The 24,802-nt window shown below is 37.6% G+C and overlaps 1 protein-coding gene across 1 annotated transcript in view; it reads left to right on the top strand.

The window, feature by feature from the left end:
- The window catches only part of LOC134542951 (uncharacterized), a 647,441-nt gene that overhangs the window by 539,117 nt on the left and 83,522 nt on the right, over window positions 1-24,802 (top strand). Inside the window, exon 4 of the mRNA XM_063387576.1 lies at window positions 1,255-1,328. Coding sequence (XP_063243646.1) covers window positions 1,255-1,328 — 74 coding nt within the window. The remainder of the gene's footprint in view (window positions 1-1,254; window positions 1,329-24,802) is intronic.

The raw sequence follows: 24,802 nt of genomic DNA, 5'->3' as shown, positions 1-24,802 counted from the left end.
GTAAGAATATTGTTGTGTCAGACGTTTCGGGCCACCTTTGTTGCGGACATCTTCAAGGGCGATGAAAAACTGAAGGACTTGAGTTATGACATACTTATTTATATATGGTCATTCACAGTCGAGTCGTGATTGGTCCCTGCGGATGGCCATCACTTACACGGACGTGGCCTTGACCCAGGCGCCGAGAAGTACTAGGATATAAATAAGTGAAAAAGTAAGTAAATAAGTGAGAATAAATAAATAATGGTATGTAAAGAATAATTAAGAAAAAAATCAATGAAAACTAATAATAATACGGATATATGATAAAAAAGAATACTTTAATAAATAAATAATAAAAAAACCATGGTTTTGGAATTTTTAGGTGACGGTATGCAGTAACGTAGATGAATTCATTTTTTTTACCTCGCCGTCGCCATTTTGTCACGCTCAAGACATTGCGAAAACGGTTCTTGACCTCATTTTATGATTGTAAGTAAGTATGAATTAGAATACTTATCCTTCGTTGAAACTCAGTCACCTTCCATAGAATACAATAATTTCAAACTGTTTCCACAACAGCACACACTACACTCCAGCTGGTGTTTTGGGAGTCTGACCAACATGGCACGGACCATGAGCTGAAATATAAAAAAAAAGGGGTGTGGCTGTGTCATGAACACGGCCGTGTGTTGTATGTGAATACGTGTACGTAACAGGTAATATTTTCTATACAAAATATAAAATGTGTTATTTTATTTATGTATGTTATAATCATGTTTTTTATTTAAACACCATATATATATATATATATATATTCACTGTAACTATTATGGACTAATGTTTAATGTATGCAATCGATAGATTATGACGAGATCTGACTACTGAAACTCAAACGAACGACGTAGCTTCTCCGAGTCAAACGTTACACTAATGGAAATCTCTAAACGCAGCAAAACGACCTTAAAATGGCGGCGCTTCCCCCCCCCCCCCCCCAACCGCGCGCGATGCGTCACAGTCCTCACTTAGCGTAACGAATTCTTAGATCCTTAAGCTATCCAGTGGTGTAATAATTAAATTTTTGGATGGAGATGATAGATATGTAGCTGCAACACTAAACTGTATCCCACCGATTTTGTTATCATTCTTATTTTTTTTTGAAACGCCTCCCACTATGGAAGCCAATTCTAAAGACGTGTTCACGTGAAAAAGGCTTCGCCCGGTCACCGTGCAGCTTGGAGACGTGGCCGACGAGTGGATGCGTGCTGGTTGCAGGTACCTGCCCTACGGCCTGGGCAGCTACGGCTTCTACGGCGGCGGGGCGGCAGGCCTGCCCTCGCGAGTGCTGGGTCAGTACAAGTACGAGGACAGGCTGTGACCTCTCGCCTCTGACCCCGCGCCTCACAACCGCCGCCAGCTCTCCGAGTTCCCTCCGTGCTCTCAAACTCTTGCAAGCTAACTGACGTGATCATTCAATACATATTGTGTTTCAGTGTGTGGCGCTTTTCAGCAAGACAATTATTCGGTTGTCACTTAAAGTTTTGATCAATCACTTACATTTTAAAAAAAAACAACTATAGTCTAATAAGCGCACTTACGAGATTTTATGAAGTTTCCATGTTGATTTTGATTACTTTGACTGACACAGTGGAATTATTGTTTGGAACAGCCAAACACTTGTTTGGTTAGGGGAAAAGAAATGCAATGTTGAGGTAACTGGGAATGTTGTTACCTGAACTACATCTTTAATCGTAAAAAAAAAAAAACGGATTTTTTTTTTTCTGTCAGCCAAATAAAGAGTTGATCCTATTAAATATTTATTTGAAACAACACATAGTTTCAAATCTAAGATAATATCAAAACAAACTCTTTTTCGGTATGGTTGGCAGTACTTGAAGATGTTTACGTCAACCTTTTTTTTCTGTCAGTTACGCAGATAATTGTTTCCCAAAACCGTTTACAAAGGTTGTTATAGATATAAGAGTGACCAGGCACAATAATTTCAATTCACATGTTAACAGGTAAAACTCATGTTCTAAGTAAAAAAAAATCAAATATGTAAAAATAAAATTTCTATTATAAATTAAGCGTAATTCTGTGCGGGGAGCTGTAACCCCACAATGCGCTTTTTATGTTCGTGACAGAATGACAGATGACTGATGAGAAGATGTAGACTATTTTTTTGATACAGACATTTTGATTAAATTATTTTTATATATTCATAAACGTATTAATTATTTTTTTTTTTTAAATAAATGTTTCCCTTTGATACAATTCTTTTAGATCCCAACAGAATTTTATATTTATAATGAGTGACAGTTATATATTTAAAAAGTGCATCGTATTTAATTTAATCATGACAAGTTTTGGACGTCAAATTATGAAACAACTCATCCTTAAATGTTTTAATTTAGAGCAGTTGAATTTGGATTTTGTACAGTTTCTGACAGAAATGACAACCAGAGGTCGATTCTGAAAAGTTCATGCCACTGGAGACTAATAATTATGGCCCTAATTACTTATTACAGTTTCAGTACAAATCCTTAAAGGCCCCTAGCCCAAATTATCTTCAAGGATGTCAAAAATTTTTGTTGACCTGAAAATAAATTAGCCGATACAGCCTTTTGTAATAGGACCAGTCTCTCACGTAATTTCATGCATACTTGTGGGTTATTAGGGTTTGTGGTTCTATCTTTTAGTTTTAACGTAACGATATTATGTTACTTATCCATTTATATTACACTGTAAAATAATTAACTAAAACGCGTAAAATTTGAAAACTGCGCGTGAATACAGTATGAAAAGTTTGTAGATGTATTTATTTGTTGATAAACCAAGTTGTGTTATAGTAAAAAATAAAATGGATATACTTTCACAGCTTATTTACTGAATGCAACCTTGAAACAAGAGGATCCTTGAGTTAAGGTTGCAAAGGAAAAATGACTCATCATTAATAATTAGAAACACTCAGAAAAACATTTCTGTACTTTTACAAACGATTTCTTTGGAAACCAGTTGCCAAGAAATAGATTGTGACACTACAAGAAATATATTGTAACTTTGTACAACATATGCCTAAGGTTATTTTTGCATACATGAAATAGGTTTTTCGAGATAATACTAAGTATTTCAAGCGATAATTGGCACATAATGTTATATTTTAATTGATGTTTTATTGAAGCATAATTTTATAAACCATGGAAGAGATTATGGAATATTAAATAATTTGAATTAATTTATTTTTATTATGATTATTATGTGCGCAGTTAATGCTGTAAAGCTATTCAGGAAACAGTTTACAAATAAATTTAACTATTGGAGCTACTGGGACAACACAAAGCATAGATGCTCGGGTAAGAATCCGAACACAGCATTACCGCAAACACTATTTTGTAGTGTTCATGTAAATGTTAAAATTTACAAATATCTGTAATAATTAGAGTGCATCATGCAACATTGGTTTATGAAGACAGTAAAGAGAACAAATGTATGTGAATATTAAAATTTTTATTCAGAGTAAGTCTGTGCAGCAACCTGAACTTGATAACGATCGTCGATATATTTCACACGTTGGTGTAAGTTCAACACGGCAACTACAACATTTTTAAAAATGCAACCTCGACCTTGACAGATCGGTTTTGATGTCTGTGTCTACACATCGACCTCGAAAAAATTCCAAAATATCGACATATCGACATATCTATCATGGTTGTATTTCGCACAACCATTCTTCTAAGCGAAATCGAAGATTCACTAAATCGGTGTCAAACGCCTGAATATAATCCGAGTTCGTGCTGTTGCGGTTGTAGAAGTAAAAAGATTATACTGTTACGCAAAGCAAGTTATCGGGAAATGTTTTGAGTTGATACTTCTTTGTGCGCGATTGGAGTAAAATTTCAAGGGCGAATTTTAATCTTGTCGGGCCTCGTTCCCTTGAGCGGGCTCCACGTGGCGGCGCGCGGCTCAGGTTGAACCCCACCATGCTGCAGGGATAGGGACCCGCCTGCGCCTGACGCCACCCCGACTTTAGGGAGTATCTGGGCAGAGGGCAACACAACAGGGGTTGAGCTTATTGTTGTGCACAGAGCCACGGGCCATATTCGCAAGAAAATGGTGTTCTTTCAAGTATTATTTGTATATGTATTATTTCAATTACTTGTGTAAATAAGTACTGTAAAAAATGTTGTATGAGTATTGTTTTAGCTGCGTAACTAATTATTCTTGGCAAGTACAATGCTTTTCACATTTTAATTTGACAGCTTAATTATTTGTGAATAATTATTACTTGATTAGCTAAATCAGACACCATTTTATAATTATGAGCCCACAAGCATGTAAATATGTAAAATTAAATTAATAATATGCTAGTTTAAAATTTTTTAAACAGATCCCGGGCATGAAATATTTATTGTTTTTATTTTTAATTTGTGGCAATTTGTTTGTAATGTAAAGAATTACTGTGAGGTAGGTCCGTGCCGTTTAGTTTTCGCATCGCGGAGCGGAGGACCTGTTACTCATTGTGCATTCATTCGACGGCAGAAAATTCTCAATGCATATGAATACATTGCTGTATGTCTATGTAGCCTATTGGCAGAATCTGTTGCAATATTACTCAATGATAACGTGATATTTACTACAAAGCCAGTCTCTTAGAATGCTCGATCACATCTTATCTACATAAAAAAATTTAAATTAAAAACTGATTATTATTATTATAAACCCTAGCTTTGATATTTACTGAACATATTTTCGTTTCGGTGTGGGTATTTAAACAGTGTGTAATATTTATTGTTAATATTAACAGTATTGATTGATCAATAATATTTGTTATATCCCGAGCTGTTATTTAGAAGTGAATAATAATTTTTTTAGCTCATGATGGTTTATTTATAGTTTAATATAATTTCTAACAAATATACATACAAGTTAGGTTTCTTAAATATTTGAAAAAGAAATAAAAGCTGTGTCATCTTGTAATTAAATTGAATTAATTGTTGATAATACTATGTAATATTATAAAAGTGGTTAAAATACAATTTATCGAACTTGATTAACTTTTTTAAACGCGTATTAATTGTAGTTAGAATTGTTTTCACGCTACAGTAAGGGTCCTGAAAATCTTAATTTAACATTTTATAGTATGATTATTTTAACAGTAAGTAATATTTATTGTTAGTTAATCATTATTGATTATAGTTGATCCAAGTATATTCTTTGTTGGCATAATTACGAAGAAATTTCTACTGACTAAATGAATAGCACATTTTATATTATTTAGCTCATGTTCAGCTTAACTCTGACTATATAGCGTAATAATAAAATACTGCCCATCTTGTTAAAATTCACAAAACAATCCATATTTTAAAGTTTCAGCATATGTCAGAAGTTATACTTCTATGGCATTACTAAAATATCAACCCGAAACATTTCAAAACACATATTATGACACTAAGTATAAGTTTGTATGTTTTTTTGCTCAAACGACTGATATCAGTCTGTAAATACTTCATACAAACAAACCTTAACCTTATTGAGCTGATTAAACATTATTATATTATATAATTCTATTATTATTTTATTAAAAAAGCAAACAAATTTTTCCAGAAATAAGATTCGAGCCATGTCCCTTGAGGGTAACAAACGCATGCTGGCGCTATCTCTTCCGGAGAAAGTGGGGCCACACTTGGAACCTCCCCCCCCCCCCCTGCTGGCCGGCGCACCGGGTTTACTGGATTGTCTCGTCTCTAGTATCTTCGTAACAATATTTTTATTTTCCTACTCTGAACATGACCGTTCTTAACGTGGTGGTGACTAAGTAGTTACGAAAACATGGTTGCAAAATATTGTGCACACGACCCGTTTTAATGTTACTGTTATTTTTTATCAATAATTAATTATCTATATAGTTTAAGGGTTCCCAACTCGTGAGGGGGCAACGGCAAGAAAGCATTCTGATGTCTGTTCAAAGCTTCCTTACTTAGCCTTAGCGCCATGCGCGGTAGGCAATCCTCTTTTCGTTGGTGTAGCGCTGTACTGGTGCCACTGTTTTTGAAGGCGGAATCCATACCTGGTTTGCGATGACTCGCTAACTCGCCACTACCTACCACCTTATTCTTTGAATAATTCTTTCAATGGAGAAGATTGATTAAAATATATTTCTTGGACACAGTCCCTTGCAGCAATAGCGTATGTCAAATAAATTGTTTTTAATCACTAACCCCTTTGCACAAACCCTATCTAATATAGATATAGGCAATACGCCATTAAAAAATTCAAAGCGTGCAGATTACCTTATTTAAAAAATATAAATTAAAAGTTTTGAATAGGTCATCAAAAAATTTTTTATGTTAGTTTTGTGGTCTATGTAGGTACATATACTTAAAATTGCTCTTAAAATACATAAAAAAAAAATATATATATTCTGCTAATTTATGCATACATAACTTACAAATTTACTTACAACTTACACACGAAGTTTTGTTCCGAAAACACATGCACGAAGGAATAAAAATGGATACCATGCGCCGGTCTTACAGACTGCAAGCTAAAAAGGTCGAAGACTCATATCCTTCAAATTATACTGCCCTGGTAATATTTATTCCTTGTCATTCGTGCATAATCCTGTGGTGTAAGTTGCTGGTACAATTACTACTCTCCCGAATCTTATAAAAAATCTGAAAATAATGCTAACACACTTAAATTTAAAATAAAAATATTTGTATATACTTTTAATTCAGATAAACCACTTAGATATTTGTTCTACACTGTCACTAACTTGGTAGATCATCTCACAGCGGGGAAAACAAAAACCCCATGAATGCTCCTCCATTTTTATAAAATTATTTAAAATCAAACCAAAAACTTCCTATTGAATGTCATATTTGAAGTCATTAATACTGTGCATTTATAAAATTTATAAAATTTTTTTAGAAATAATTTTTGACTGGCAATTTGTTTATTCTACAGGTATTAAAAATAAGAGAAAATATGACTAAAATTTAATTTAATAAACACAAATTAAAAGTTATCCAATTAAGTACCTCAGATAATCCGACTAAAATAAGTAATACAATAAATTAAGAAATTCACAATTGTATACAAAATATTATCAACAAATGACCAGTATACCAGTGAAAAAAAGTAAATAGCATAGAAAACTTACTTATAAATTTAAGTTTTTTGTCCAACATCCAAATAATACATCAAAACAGAGATCTGTGAATAATAAATTCATACCGTCTTATATTGCAGTTAAAAATTCTAGTATGTGCCTTGAAACCCGCACAGAAATGTTTTTTTTTGTATTGACAAAAGATTCCTTTGTAAACTTCTTACCAATAAGTATTTTGTAATATACTACAAGAAATATATTATAATTTGCAGAACACACGGCTATGGCTATCTTCGTATGCATGAAATACGTTCTTAGAGATTATACTGAGTATTTATTACAATGGGTACATAATTTTAAATTATAATTGAGGGTTTCATTCAAGCATAATTTTTTAAGCAATGGAAAAGATAATCGAATATTCAATAATTATACTTAATTTTGTTTTATTATGCTTATTAATGTGCGCAATTAATAATGGAAAGCTATTCAAAAACCGTTTACATTAATTAATTAATTTATTAATATTTTTTTTTTACAATTTGAGGTACTGGGATAACACAAAGCATAAATGCCCGGGTAAGAATAAAAAACACACTATTACCTTTGAATATATATACTGTATAGAAGTCGCCAGCCCAGGTTAAAATTTCTAATACGGTTTTGAGGTAGTTGGTTAATTCACCGCCGCAATCGCCACCATCTCTAGGGTATCGACTTGTGGTGGTCCCTAGCGGACAAGTGCCGAACTCTTCAAACACCCCTTCCCCCTCCCGTTGAACGACCTCGAGCTGCAGTGAATGATGGATGAGGGGTGCGGGGAATGACAGCGGGCGACAGTGCTGCATTCTAACGTGTACACAACAACTAAGACGATACAGGGCGTTACGGCAGCGCACTGCAGCGGTGAAGTTCCCAAGCTGCTCATTTTACGCTCTTGAAAAACGTAGAGTAAATCCTATCCACTCGCGACTTCTATACAGTATATATATTCAAAGCTATTACTGAGAACACTATTTTGTAGTGATACAATTCATTTCATGTAAATGTACAAATGTCTGTAATTTTAAATAGAAATTTCTGTTCCATTTGCAAAAAAATTACAATGCGGCGGCCATGACTGCTTTCACGTCACACACACGTGGCGAGGGTCATGAGTTCGATCCCAGCACCTCGGCAAGACTTAAATTTATTATTAAACTAGCTGAAGTGCTCGGCTTCACCCGGCTTTATGCGTCGTGAAGAGGTTTCTTTCAGTCTGATGGGAATAATTGTTTTAGTTTTTATTGAAACAACAAAAATGTAGACAACAAATTTTTATATATTTAGAAAACAAACATAATATTTTTTATACATTTTAAACATTGTATTCAAATCTCGAGAGCACACAATGTTTTTAGTTGGTTCTACCAGAACGTAAACAAACAAACTATCTATCCAGCGTGCCGAACTCTTGAGCAAGCCACGTATAGTTGTCCTATTTTAAAAACAGGATAGCCTACAGTTCACACGTATGAAAGCCATAACCACAACCCACACAGTTCCGAAGTTAATCGAATTAAAAGGTTACGTTAGGTTAGGTTAGGTTCGGTCATTGTTACAAATGCTTCTCTATTTTGATCCGGGAGGATGGGTTGGGTTAGCTATCGTAACTATGATAAAAGGTTGGCTAGATTAGTGTTATTTAAACTACTCTATGACAGTAAAATATATAAATCCTTGCAATATGGAGTTCTATTCACGGGAGATCGGCAAACTTCAAAGAACTTCGGAACTGTTAGGGCGTGGCTTTCATCCCTGTGAACAGTAGGCTTCCTTTTAAAAGCATGGCGCTTCCAAGTAAACACCATCCACACAAAGTGATCGCTCCTGCGCCTTGTTGGAACTCACAGCATATGGTAGTTCTTATGGGAAACAGCACTCACTTGAAATCGAAGGGCAACAATTCAATAGCTGTTGCCATGGAGACTGAGAAATCAACAATGCAATAACTAATCAAATTTCATCATCAATATGCACCGAATTCTGATTAAAGGGGTACGGGAATGGGGGATGAGAGTAATTTTCCGGAATCCCATCCAGACAAAAATATTACTCTTATTTGTAAGGTTAAGTGGGCAATTTTTTTTTCGCGATCGGAGTAACTATTTAGATTTATGTAAGAAATAAAGGAAAAAAAACGGAAAATATACTTTACCAGGTTGTCCACATTTTGGAAAGTCAGAAAAAGTTGTGATTGGTCAGGGAAAGTCATCGAATTTATTGGAAATGCTCCAGGAAAATCGCAGAGATTTCCCAATAGTAGTAATTTGAGGGGGGGGGGGGGGGGGAATGTGATACTCCAGTCTGCCATCACACAGACTGTGCAATTTTTCTTCCCCTCCAGATTGACGTTGTAATGCGTAGTCCTAGTTGTAAACGCTATAAAACGGCATATGCGAGGTTTGAATGTCCGTTAAGAGTTAAGATACTTCCGCGGTCGTTCACCTGCCTGCTTCACCTCAATACAACGTGGTTGCACGCTTGAATCTCTTTCTATAATTTTATTGCGGGTTGTAGGTCACGCCCTGAACGAACTAGAAGCCAAAGACAAAACATTCGTTCGAATCACGTCCGACCCGGCGGGCTGGTTAAATGAGGCGGCAGCCGCTAGACACGTAACATCGACTTGATCACGCAAACATAACATGGCCGATTCTTTCCCGCCTGCCTTGTATGTTTGTTTGTCATGCGTGTCAGTCACTCGTCAACGAGACGAGAAGACACAAAAAAAAAAAAAAACTCGAGAAACGTCTTTGTTGGCACACGGTGTTTGAGTGCCGGGTTATGTGACGTAACAAAGTAAACCTTTGTCGAGTGGTACCTCCGAGACCTGTATACATCGTTGTTCCGATGACACTTTACTCTGTGGGGGCCGAGTGTGCGCGCACAAAGGTGCCGCCAGAGGTTATTGTCGAGCGGAGAGCCCCCTGACGCCGGGGGAAATTGCGTGGGACGACACACGCACGCACGCACACACGCGCTCGTCATTGACGATCCTCGTATGTTCTGTAGTCCCCGGTCCGCGTGGGCCATTGTGATGCTAAAGCCGTCGAGGGGAGGAAGTGACCGTTTGTCGGCCTGCCTTTCACGCCAGTGTTGTCTCATTGACGGCTGCCCTTCGTTTCCCCCTCCCCTTCCCCAGGGCCGCCGCTGCTCTTCCACGGGTCGCTGTCTGCGGCCGACACAGAGGCCAACATTGGGTCCAGGCGCGTCTGGCTGTCTGCGGCCGACCCAGAGGCCAACAGCGTGTAGGGCGTTTTCAATTTCCCCCACCCGCCTAACCTAACTAAAACTTAGTGTACTTGTTTGGGAGGGGTCTGGGTTACACTGGGTTTCAGCCATGCAGAAAGGATAGTATGCATCGCGCACGTTGTGCGGGGATTGGCCAGCCGGGGCAGCGGTTGATGCCATGACTAACTACCTTAACGTAAACTCTAGACTATAGGCTAACCAATTAAGTTGGGCCCAGGTTAAACCTGAATATACACAGAAAAAAAACCTGAGCTCATTCATGCGGGGTTAAAATATGAACAAAACGGCATTGCTACATTTTCATTAAGTATTGCCATCTTTGACATAAAAAATGGAATCATCAGTCCAAACATACTGGGTTCTGGAGCTTGCTTGTACCTTGCTTCCCGCATTGGTGTTTGTGTGCGTCTGAGTTGGTATCAGCGGCGCATGCGCACCTGGCGGCGGGCGGCAGTACTGGTCGCCCAGGCTGCCAGTCAGCTCAGGCGTTTTCGTAAACCTTCGTGTCTTCCAAACCAGCCCCTCGCCTACCCGGGCGTACATACGGCGTGCAGAGCTACAAAAAAAAAAAAAAAAAAAACGCGATTTAAAAACTACTCCATATATCCGAGTGGTGTCTGTTTACGAAATACATTTAAGAATACCCCGAGGACGGATGAGTAGCCCTGTTTTCATATTTCGTTTCTAAACAGTATTTAAAGAAACGTGAAGACGGTTTGAGCGGGTGTTTACGGAATAATTATTTGGCATGAATCTCCCGTTACAGATTCATGAAATCACTCAAGGGACTTGCAATACAACTTTACTTAAATTTCTCCGCCATGTAATGTTATGGTGACCGCTCAAATCTCATAGTTGCCACATGCACGACAAGAAGACTGCGCGCCAGTTCAGAGACTTGAACTTAAAGGAAACACCAGCCATCTTGGCACTTACCATCCCGCCTCGCTAACAAAGGTACACCCCTGACTAGGCACACCCCTTAAGGAGCATGAAGAATAACGGGTGCGATGTTTCCATAACAACTACCGGATTGACTCATTAATTCATGAGCGTACGAACTAACTACAAGTTGAAAGTCCGATTGTCCGACTGTCACCCAGCTGCCGGTCAGCTGGAGTCTCTCTTACCGAAGCTGGACTTAATCCTCATGCGGCCCCAATCCGCCACTCTCGGTTGTTAAAGAAATCCCCTTGGAGTCCCACAAACAAAGCTCCTACAGTATTATTCGCTTGTCTCAGCTCAGTTTAGATGAAGATGTAATCCTAGTGTCCTACGGACTTGGAACTATTTAATTTTACCAGAAATATTTCTCGGCATATTCTTCATTTGTAGTTGTAGTCTTAATTTAATTGACTCGATAAAAAATCAAACAGTTAATTACTTTATTGATAAATCAGTAACTATAGTGTCAAAGTAATCATTTTTAAATAATTTTAGAACTCTTTCATCATCACATTCTTATCAATGTTTAAAATATCTATTTTATAATTTTGATCAAAATTTTGATGGACAAAAACAAATTCATAGATTAAAGTTTAAATCAAATAAAAATCAATGATATTAATTTTGAAAATCATCATACATATAAATTTGGTATCAATATATATTTTTTACTATTGAGTTAATAATGGTTTGAATACAAACATTTTTTATTGAACTATATTTTCATTGAATTTTTATATTATTATTCAATATTAGTCTTTGTTTGTTTGAGTATCGTGCAAAAACTACTGGACAGATTTTGAAGAAACGCTTTGTGTTTATAAGTTTAAGATTAGATTTAAAAAATGGTATATATTTTATCTAGCTACGATGACGGTAGCTATATATAGGCCCTATAACAATAAAAACATATTTTTTCTCAACCAAGTGCAACCATATAAGGTGCGCTCCCATTTCTACCAACACCCACTTCTACCAGTACTACTATGTACCACATGCATACTCTAATTTATTTATTCTATTACAATCAATAACTATTTCATGTTTGATAACTTTTTACTACGTGACGTGATAATTAAAAAAAAATCACCGCGGGGACACACATTAGTATTATATACACGAATAAAGATAATTACATCGAGAAAGTGTGGCAATAATACATATAAAGCCTGTCAATATAGTCTAAAATTACAATTCAGCTACATTAAAATCACCAATTAATGACTTTCGTCGTAATTGCAATCTCAAAGGATCTGCGTCACCATAAAAATTACGTGTCGCCCTTCGTTTTTCCCGCCAAAGAACGTTTGAGTTGACAATCATTTTAGACGTCTCAAGGACAACCATAACCAATTTACCAGCGCGGAACAGTAATACTGGGTTTGGATTCTTGCCCGAGCATTTATCCTTTGAGTTGTCCCAGTACTTCCAATAGTTAAAGTTATTTGTAAACGATTCCCTGAATAAATTTCCAGTATTAACTACGCACATAATTAAGCATAATAAAAATAAATAAATTAAAATTACTGAATATTCCACAATCCCTTACATGGTTTTTTTAATATGCTTGAATGAAACATCAAAAAAAATATAGCATTATGCGCCAACTTTCGTAATAAACACTCAGTGTTATCTCGAAAAACGTATTTAATATACCGGTATACAAACATAATAATAGCCATGGGTTGTAAAAAGTTACAACATCTTTCTTGTAGTATTACAAAATATTTCTTGGAGACCGGTTTCCAAAGAATTTTTTGTAAAATAACAGAGTTTTTTTCTATTTACTGAGTTTATAAACTCTAAAACATGCCTACTAGAGCGCTGGAAACGATATAATAACTCACACACAGCCTTCCAGCACTTGTGGCTGACAAACAAAAATTAAACACAGCTTTTTTAAATTGCTGAAAGAAGTGCCTCACTCAGCAACTGAACGTTAAGTGCTGCCACATTTTCTAAGCTAAGCTTTCAAAATTCGGCGTCGTTAAGCAAGATCCGCAGATCCAAGGAAACCATATTACAAGCCAATGACAGGCTGGCCAATTCAATCCAGCGTGATAGAAAGTTAAGGACTTAAGTGTATAAAATTCTAAAATCCCATGACACGGAATAATTCTGCGTACTCCACTGAGAAAGCACACCTGCCCTAAAGCAAAGACAAGACATCAGACGGATGCAAGACGGAGGTGCCAATTGTGGTTGCATGTACGCTCAGACAAACAAACTCTAGAGAACAATCATTACAAGATAAAGAACATGAAAGCCAAACAAAATTCAGTCAATGGCTACCGAAACGTAATACAACCAAAACACTTTAAACTATACACTTAAATGGTATCGCCACCAGATGCCGTGCACAACAACAATCAATAAACTCACCTGCGCCCATGATCAGACCCCGCTGCATCGTCTTTGAAACTAATGCACTCGTTCAAGAACTATGAAAATGCACTGCACGGGCTTAAATAGTTACCATGCACGTGCCTAGCTATCCACAACACAAGGGAAGGTCGACACAGGAAGCATACACTCAAAAGAGAGGGGGGAGGGGAAGGAAAATTTCGAATTAAACACGAAGTACCACAGCCGAACATGTCCGAAGATCGCCGAAGCACCAGGGTGCAGCACCTACACTCAAGCGCCGGTGCAAGACGCTAATAGGGAAATCATTGACACATCACTTTCCAAAAGTACAATGTTTCACCCGGGAGGGGGGAGGGGGGTGTTGAATTATATACCCTTGGAAAGGGTACCTTTCATGCTTTTTGTAGCGGTAGTGTAGCTGGGTAGAAACTGGAACGGCACCCTTTCCGATATCTTAAAATGTTTCAGTTTTAATGCAAATATGCAATGGAAAGGTATCCCCTCGGAAAGGGTACCTTTCAGGATTTTCTGTACAATGACACATCAGAAAATAAATTGGAAAGGTACCCTTTCCAACTTTTTAAAAGGCATATTATTTTCTGCTTTAAAATCCTGAAAGTTATCCCCTTGTAAAGGTAACCTATCCAGTTTGCGACATGGTTGTGCTCGCTCATAAAATCCTGAAAGATATCCCCTCTGGAAACATATCCCAAAATGGCTGCCAGACAAGTGATGTATCGATCTGGCTGAAAATATATCAAAGTTGTCCAGCGTCCTCCAGAATAAATTCCACCTCCAAAAATGGCTTCAGTTTTCCTGTAGCCAGTTTCCAGCATGAGACCACAGCCAAAGCTGGGAGTCTTGCATGATTATTCCTTTATATTATGCTTTGTAGCTCTTGTAGGGGGTAGTTTTGAGAAGGACACTTCAAAGAGATTCCGCTACCAACTTTTCATAAATTCGGCAAACATAACAATGTTACGTTGCTTGTTTTTCCTCAACGGAAGACAAAGCAAACCACCATTCTTATATAAATGACCACAGAGCTCAGACGTGGTTGGAGGGTAACAAGTACCCTACAGATTGGTGTTGGAAGATCTACGATCAGGGTCTCATCCTAGAATCTACTACGCTTGATATCTTGTAATGCATAAATGGATGCAGTGGCCACAAAGCCTGATTGAAATGGTCAGCACTACGTAAATTTCGCTTTAGCAAAACATGTGAGAATGTTCCATTAGTTTATATTGAGGATTCCATCGACGGTGAAGACGAATCCACGTCAATCTTTGCCGAACGAGTTTAGGATCTGCCCCCACCTGCTTAGAGAGTCACCGAAGATTTCTCAAAGCCAAGGCAGTCAAAAAAAGTTAAAATGTAACAGATTAAGTTTTTTTGCATTTATAGATTATTTATTTTAATTACAAAATTTTAATAAAAACTAAATCTAGTTATGTGAACTAATTACATATTTTTTTAAATTAATTATTTTTCCTTCTGAATTTTGTTTTAATGCCATCAAGGGAACTATTGGGCCTATAGGCATTCCTGAGTTCAAAGTATAGTTTAACAATTTACTACAAATAATTAACTGCAAATTTCCTTGTGGGATGAATTTTTTTTCCAATATTTGACAAGATACGTAGCCAAACCGAAAATATTTACATTTTTTTTTGAAAAAATTGCCAAATTTTCGAAGAGATGTATATGGAAAACTTCTGGAAGATTGGACTTTGGCGTAGGCTTAAATTGTTTCAAACGTACTCTACTTAAATAATAACAATGTATGTAGGAAACATACTTTAGGAGATACTCAGAAAAAACAAAAAAGTGCCAAAAATGAGCTGTTTTTTGGGCATTCGCAAATCGCACAGATTTTTCGAAGCGACAAAAGTGATGTTTTACTATTGTCATAGGTTCTAACAACATATCACAAAAATATAACAGCATGATTTTGGAAGATTTGATGTAAACATTGACTGGGCTTTTCATTCATATGACCATTTAAATATGTTCTTATAATGTGAAGCAGATTTTTCAACTTGTGCTATTTATACGCAATGAAAACTCTGTTTCACTTTCCTGAAGTTTTCATTACCGTAAAATAATGTAAAGAAGCTATTAGCTATTATCAAAACGAAAATTCTTCATTATATTAAATTCACTTCTAAGCTACTAGCTTCTCTCATTTACCTTTTTCTGAAAACAAAAAATTTCCATAATGATGAAAATTGAAGCAATATATTGTGTTGTTCTCATGTCCTGATACTAATGTCAAAAAGCATACGGTTTCTATGTCAGTCAAGTCACATTTGAATTTTTTTTTTTTTTTAAATTCAAACGCTAATACTCGATTAGAAGCTAATGATTCAGCGATATTCGCCGTGATCGACAGTGATGGGGCATTGAAAGTTCTTGTTTAAATTATGATTTGTGGAATGCTTTGTATTTTATTTGTTAATATAACCGAAATATTAATTTAATATTATAGATATCTTCAAATTTGTAAATTTACATAAAAACAACTGTATCACTACAAAACATACAAAACGTTCGCAGTAATACTGGGTTCGGATTCGTACCCGGGAATTGATGCTTTGTGTTTTTCCGGTACCTCCAAAAGTTGAAGTCATTTGTAAATTGTTTCCTGAATAGCTTTCCAGCATTAACTGCGCACATTATAAACATGATTAAAACATAGTCCAATTATCTTTTACATGGTTTAAAAAATTATGCCTGCATGAATCTTCAATTGAATTATATAATTACGGGGAAATTTTTGCAGTAATCAGTATTATCTCGAAAAAAAATTCACATACCGGTATGAAATAATAATCATAGCCATGTTGTACAAAGTTACAATTTCTTTCTTGTAGTGCTACAAACTATTTCTTAGCGACAGTTTCCAAAGGATTTTTTTGTAAAACCAGACATCTATTTTCTGTGCAGGTGAAACGTCAAGGTTTTAAATTTTTTTGCACAACTTAACATGTTTTATATTACATTAAATATTAAAAATGTAAGAAGCATGCGATTTTAGGTAATTTTCTTTTAGAAACAAACCTCAATTTTTTTTAATCCACGATTTTTGCCCTGCTACTAATATCCGCTTTTATTTCTTGTTTACGTAAAATAAGCACGTTTATGTGATTAGTCGTATATCCTACGTATATAATTGCACAGCACAGGCATTCAGGCGTAGCTAAAACACATTTGCATTAAATGTGCATACTGTCGTACAATCACATTCATATGCACATTAATGCATGCAAACTTACAAATAAATTCGTTCGTGCGTTGAATAAAAAAACCTTTTTGATTACAAAAAAGAAATCACAACATCATTGCAGGCTTCTGAATTATAATCGTAGTTGATTACGCGATCGTATTAGAAAAAATATGCACGGTATTTATCTCAGCTATCCACGCCCGGATATAATAAGAAGAAAAGAAAGAGAATCGACCTGCCGGCGCGACTAACGTAATAACGAGCGTGAAAGCCTTAGAAGGCGGGCGTCAATTCCCGGCAGAGATGCGGGGACGAGACAAGAGACGAACGAAAATGAGAGGGAGTGACAATGGGACAAAGAGAGAGAAGACAGAGATGGCGACGAACAGAGAACGCCGTGTAGTCGTCGGGAGAGCTGACCGACGGACGGACATCGACTCTTGTGAGTTGGCGAAGTGGGGGTGTGAGGGGGTGAAGATAGAGATAGAGAGAGAGAGACCCTCTCGCGAGATGGCGCGGTCCATTGTCCCGCAGCATCTCTTTCATCGCAACAAAGAAGGTCTGAACAAGGGTGGTGCGGAGGGGTAGGAGGGCTTGGAGGATCTCGTAGCATTCAGATTAATCACGGTCGAGGCAAGACGCGGCTCATTGTGGTCTGTTTGCTTGCGGGGGGAGGGGATAAGCTCATTGCAGAGAGTTCTCTCTCTCTCTCGCTCACCCTCTCTCGCTCTCTCTCTGTCGGGTCTGAGGGACTCCGGCGACACGTGGTGAGGACTGCCGTCTTCTCGAGGGCAGGCCGTCGATTGAGACGTTCGACTTCACTCGGGGTCACCGTCAGTGGCGTGGCTAGACAAGTTGTACAAACAACTTCATTCATGAAAAAAAAAAATTCAAACATATTTCTATTCAACTCAATTAAATCAAACACGAATTCAACTCTATTATAGTTATTCCGATAACTTTTTTTTTAATGATTGGTTTATTTGGACATCTATCCTTCTTAAAGCTAGCAATAGTTTGATTTGTAGTACTATATATTCTTTCCAGCAACAGTACTAACTTTTGTCATTAATAAAGTTCTTGCACTCTTTAAATTACAATGGAAACTTGTACATCAGACAAAAAATGTTGTTGGCAGCAACATAAACAAACCCTTTGCTGTGGAAAAAAGAAAGAATTATTTCATAGTGTGAGATGGTCCGAGGCCCTTGCAAAAATAAAAATTGAATGTGGTACACAAGTTTAGAACTTTATACGTAATATGTTAGAGCATTTTAAATGCAACAAAGCCATTCTTTATTTCTCGAATAAAATTCTTTGATAAAATGTATAGGACGTTGAGTCCAGCCTGAAGTGAAATGGATTCACGTTATAATTGTGGCACTATAATTCAATACAAATTTGTTAAAGTCTGCAGCGTGTATTTCCTATCTTGTTGCTGACGGACGAAAAAAAGGTTTGTCCCGCACTTGAATTTGGGTTAGTCAAAATAACTTTTATTCACCGGAATATAGCTATACGGTATGTTAAATATGTTTTATCCCACCAAAAACGTGAAAAGAAGTTACACTTATTTCAAACCATCTTAAAGGGTAATATTTTCGTGTTAAATAATATCGCATAGCCGTAGATATAGACCCAAAAATTTCGTGGATTTTTTTTCTTTTTACTAGTTATACTGCAAACATTTATACCTCTGCAAGGCTTTGATGAATGTATCAAAGTTCTCTTACCACTACCCTGTGGGACTGTGTGTCAGTCAACTGCCAGCTAGTAGTAGAGTAGCTGCATCACTTAGACCCATTTAGAAGGGAAAACTCTACAGTAAGAAATCAGCCGATAAAAACATAAGAGGGTGGGGTGTACATAGGAAACATAAGAGGCTGGGGTGTACATAGGAAACATAAGAGGGTAGGGTGTACATAGGAAACATAAGAAGGTGGGGTGTACATAGGAAACATAGAGGGTGGAGTGTACATACACTATAATTTTTGTTGTAAATGGAAAATAAATATTCATGTAAAATTACATGTCTGTCAATTTGTACATTTATATGAAAATAACTATATACTGCAAAAAAGTGTTCGCAGTAATACTGGATTCGTATTATTACACGGGATTTTGTCCTGTGTGTTGTCCCAGTACCTCCAATAGTTAAAGTTATTTGCAAACCGTTCCCTGAATAGCTTTCCAGTATTAACTGCGCACATAATATGCACAGTAAGAATAAATAAATTCAAATATTAAATATTCCACAGTATTTTCCATGGTTTGAAAGAATTATCTTGACTCGATTAAAATATAAAATTATGTGCCAATTGTCGCTAGAAATACTTAGTATTATCTTGTAAAACGTATTTCATATATGTAAAAATAACCTTAGCCATGTGTTGTACAAATTTACAATATCATTCTTGTAGTATTACAACCAATTTTTTGGCAATTGGTTTCCAAAATAATCTTTTGTAAAAGCACAGAATTTTTTTTTCTCGGTATAATTCTGTGGATTTTAGCCTGGCATCAAAAGAATCCGCTTAACTTTCGTGTTTCCAGCCGTCGGGGAGTTCGAAATGGAAGTATTGAAGGTATTCTTGCAGCCGTTGTCTTATGTCCTTATTGTTCTACGGCCGGGATGAAAGGCGAAACTAAGAAAATACTGCCACCCTCCTATTTTCCTGTTTCTTCAGGACGGGACGCGCCAGGAAGGAGCGAGTAGACGGCAGCTCCGACCGCCTTCGGAAAATAAGATTCCACAGGAGTTCAAACATTCCCTTCGCGCTACCGCCAAACACCCTTTTTTATTTTAATAATTCTCCGGGCATTTTAAATCCAGAAAAAATAGCAGAGATGGGGGAAAGGGTGCACCCAGGGGGATGCTGCGGCAGTAAAGTTCTCAATTTTCAAATTTCACGTTCGGGCGAATCTCCCCGAACCGCCCGCGTTTTCTCATCCGCAGGTTTTTCCTGTCGAGCGACTTCTTTGGCGGCTTTTACTGAAGCCTCCCTCAGAGTCGGGCGGTGCGCGGTTTTAACACATTCCTTTCTATACGTCGAATATCGCTCCCAGACGGGAATTGCCCTTTACTTTTACTTCTTTTACGTCCACCCCCTTTCCCCTCTCCAAAAACCCGTGGCAGGAGTGTATTTTCTCTGACGTAATTTGATTCTTCAGCACCACCGAACCGGCCCAATTTGAAAGGCTGTTTTCAAGAGGATTTTGAAATCGAAAGTAATCATGAACCACATTAAAGGACCCACAAATTTTCATTTTTTTTAATTTATTGTAACTCGTTATTCCCCTTCTTTATTACTAGAGCCAATGTTATTTTACGAATTAAGTTTACACAAACACTTTTTTTTTAAAGATCCTCGTTGGTCTACATCAAAGCTACGCATATTGGTAGATTGTATGTGATTGGATAACCACTTCTTTTCCTTATTTATAACTGGCTAAGGATCGTCAAGGGAATGTCAAGATCTATGTAGTACATTAATCAACGTGAAGCAGAAGTATATATGCTTCAAGTCTACTCCGCTACCCGTTGAATCCGCGAGATAAATGTGGTTCTATTTATGGTGAAATATTAACCAGATTGCAGTGGGTAAAACACGAAAAAGCTTATCCTAAACAATTTCTTAAGATGCCTCCCACGTCCGTGACAAATTTTCGATTTTTTTTACCTAATCAACGAGCCAAGTTTATAATGAATAGGGACTGGAAAGTTCGCGGTTTCGATGACCTTCAGGATAATTTCAACAATCCTCTGTATACTCGGGCAAATAACGCCAGTTCACCGGCTGCTGACTTGCGAGTCGTCTCAACTTGTTTTTCCGTGATTCCTGATTCGATATTTCTCTGAACGATGGTTTTTCATTGGCTCATAATCGTCCAGATGAACAGTGAGTCAATAACAAAAGCAACGTAAAGGTACATGTATTTTAATTCTAGCCAATCGCGACATTAACCCGTGAATTTATCCTGTCCCCAATCCTGTCTTATTCGAGACTCGAACCCGGAATCTCTTGCTCAGTAAGCCAACGTGCTGTCAATTACTCCACATAGGTCGACCCACTTAATCACTGCAGTTCCGGTTGACAGAAGATGATAAAACTTTCAAAAAATGTCTTACATATAGAGTTGTATCTATCATATAAATATCAGCTGGCTGTGGAAGCAGTGATTCAACTAAATATTTTCAAGGTAATGATATGGAAAGTTGGTTTTCCTTCCTCACCATCTTAATTTTTGTGAATATTTATCCATTGCTTTCAGTACTTCCTTGATACTACATTTTATAGCTCGGCAGGGCATGGGACTTAGCTTTGTGCACTTGTTTAAGTCAACATTCGTCGACTGGGTTGTTTGTTATGTAACCAGGGGCATGTACTTTTCGCGAAAAGGATTTCGAGACTAGCTTGAAAGTTAAAACGCTGTAGCACCATCTTGTGTTTCGTGAACAGTTGAGTTTCTTCCAGGTACGTTTTACAATTGTTACAGGAATCACATCCCTTCAGGGCGGAAGTAAACGCCTCCTGAATGGCCCGGTCACATAAGGCAAATGGCTGCCCTTGCAGACGGCCTCCAATCTCAGGTGGGGTGAGCATGTCATGTTGCAGTCTAATGGGAATCAATTTTTTTTGGCGTAAAATGCTTGTTGTAGTTGTCTGTGTGATGTATTCATAGGGGCAGGCATTTTTCGCGAAAAGATCTGAACGCTTATTAGACTGCAACAAGGTATACCCGCACCTGTGGTTTCTTCCTTGTGATTGGCAGCCGTCCGCGAGAGAAGTCGTTGCCTTATTTGACCGAGCCATTCAGAATGCGTTTACTTCCGCACTGAATCACTGTGAGTGGTGTTGTTACACTCGATATGTACCTGGGAGAAACTCACCCAATAACGAAACACAGACGATGCTACAGTGTTTTAACTTTCATCTAGTATCGAAATATTTTCGCGAAATCTGCATGGCCCTATGTATTCAGCTATTTACTCCACTCTGCTACACACGCCAAAGGCTATTTATACAAAGAGATCCGCAATGTTCGCATTATTCTCTATTACCGAGATAATCTCCACACACGTACACACAAATATACCAGTGTCCGTTGTAGGAGCATGTATTTTTTTTCCTGAAAATATCTTATACCTCTTTAGACTGAAATAAGGCATGCACACGCTAGCGAATGTTTACCTTGTGATTGGCGGCCGTCTGCAAGAGAAGCCATCGCCCTGTTGGGCCGGACCATTCAGGACGCGTTTGCTTCCACACTGCATGGCTGTGATTGATGTGCTGATAGTAGACATGCACCTGAACTAAACCTAACCAACTATGAAACACAGTTAATGCCACAAAGTTTTAGCAACAGGAGGTCTGGAAATCATTTTTCGAAAAATAAATGGCGTTTTTTATTATCTATTGGCTGCTGAACATCCCGGTCGTATTGCAAGCGATTAGCTCATTCGAATGTTGTAATGTCCTTCGGGGCTTTTCAAAACTATCAAAACTACCCATGGTCCAATTAGAACGCAGTTGAAGTGTACAATGGTGTCAAATCCAGTCTTTCTCCTGACACATCCAGCATTTTACGTAGATATCAAAGAAACAATTCCTATTGCATTCGTCACCATGGTGTAGCTTTTGGAAAATTTTGCCTAATTTTTCGTTTCATGGTCCATAGACCCCAAAACCATTGTTATCTCTTATGTTTGTAGTTATAACTTTTTATGCACACGTTAATTGCCGTTATTTTGTACTAATTACCTACTTCCTGATTGATTCATAAAATATAGAGATGTAATATATTGGTCGAGTTAGTTAATAGGCAACATCGGACCAAGAGTGTAAAGAAATGATTTTTACTACAAAACTACCATTAATTCCTTTAGTTTGAAAACCCTATTTTCTGAAACGATTTTTAATACGACCAAACATTAATACAAAGAGTTTAAAAATTAGGGTTTGAAGGTAAAATAATCCTTAGGTCCATTAGTGGTTAAGTACCAAATTTATTAAAGGTTATTGTAAAACTTCAAAAAAATTATTTTCTATCTGTTTAAGACACTCGTGAATGAATCTACGATATCATATAAATACACGGAGAAGTATAAAGCTTGGATTAAAAAAAGAACAAAAACAAAAAAAAATGTAAAATAATTACCTAATTACAGAGAGTAATTAAACACATATCGGGATAATACCGCTGAAATGCGAATGGCTTGATCCTATACATAAAAAAAGAGACTGTTCTGGGTGACCCCATGTCCATACATGTTTACTGGGACATGGTGAGCACTAATGCTGCTGCTGTAAAGAGGAATCATATAGGCCCTACGTGTAAAACGGAGGAAGAGAATTGTAGCTGATGCAATGGGATTGGGGTGAATGGCGCGTGAAGTTGAGAGGGACCACAAACAGTCCCTCTTCGACTGCGCGTTGTAAAACAGAACTGCAAACACGAGCTCACGGGGGATATATATATAGTCGGACCGGCTGCTAGAACCATAAATGAACGTAAAGGCGGTAACGCTAATTATATTACCGTACACTTGGGATAAATTGTACATGATGCGTAAACACGCGAGACATCTTCCTTTTAACGGCCTGTAAACCACGTAATGCCAACTCAAAGCTCAAATTCTGAACGATGCCAATTGTACATCTTCGCTCTGGGGGAATTTTTGTTAATGTTCGTAAACATATGACGAAAATTATTATTCAAAAACCATTTGACATACCAATGTGATAATTTCCTATGCATGTGAATTTTTCCCATACAATTGCTTAGGGTACTTATAAAGTCCGTGAAACATTTCATAAAATCGGTACAGTGAAATGGAAAAGAATAACGTAACAAATTATATACCGCGTGAAAGAACAACTCCCAAAGTTTTTTTGAATGTACCGCCAAAAAGCTATTTTAAAAAAACAACCGACAGGGGCGCTAGTGCATGTAGTTGCTGAAAATGGCTGCGAACCAGGCAGAGAAAGCCTTTTATGTGCTTGAATACGCCCGTAGCGAATCGGTAGTGAGTGTCCAAAGAGCTTTCCGTGGCAAGTTTAACAAAACACCACCAGTTTACAATAGCATAATGAAGTGGTACAAGAAATTCGAGGAAGACGGCTGTTTGTGCGATGCAAAACGGTCGAGTCGGCCAGGCGTGTCACAACAGACAGTGAATTGTTTACGGGACGTGATGGTGCTGAGTCCCAAGAAGTCAACTTATCGGGCTAGTGCAGAACTGTACATCCCTCAGCCAACAGTGTGGAAAATTCTTCATAAGCGATTAAGAGTGAAGCCGTACAAATTGCAGCTTCTGCATGCCCTCAGCCACGATGACAAATTGCTCCGACTGCAGTTCTGCATTACCATGCAGAACCGTCTTGAAGACGATGACTTTGCAAGAAAATTAATCTTCAGTGACGAAGCCACTTTTCATCTCTCAGGAAGAGTCAACCGACACAACACACGCTTATGGGGGACAGAGAATCCACATGCAACTCTCGAACACGTCCGAGATTCGCGAAAAGTTAACGTGTTCTGTGCCATGTCAAACAAGACAGTTTATGGCCCCTTGTTCTTCGCTGAGAGAACTGTCACTGGTATCACCTACCTCGACATGCTGCAATTGTGGCTTATGCCACAACTTAAAGCTGATAGCAGGGACTTCATCTTCCAACAAGATGGTGCTCAACCTCATTACCACAATGTGGTACGAGATTGTCTGAATGAGACGTTGCCACATCGCTGGATGGGCCGTGGGGCGGCCGCTGACCAAGTGCTACTCCCGTGGCCACCACGATCACCGGACTTGACACCTTGCGATTTTTTTCTTGTGGGGATATATCAAGGATAGTGTTTGTGTTTTACCTCTACCA

Source organism: Bacillus rossius, assembly GCF_032445375.1.
Source record: "Bacillus rossius redtenbacheri isolate Brsri chromosome 9 unlocalized genomic scaffold, Brsri_v3 Brsri_v3_scf9_2, whole genome shotgun sequence".
Taxonomy (NCBI): Eukaryota; Metazoa; Arthropoda; class Insecta; order Phasmatodea; family Bacillidae; genus Bacillus; species Bacillus rossius.
The sequence above is the reverse complement of the archived record's forward strand: the minus strand, read 5'-3'. Positions and strand labels throughout refer to the sequence as shown.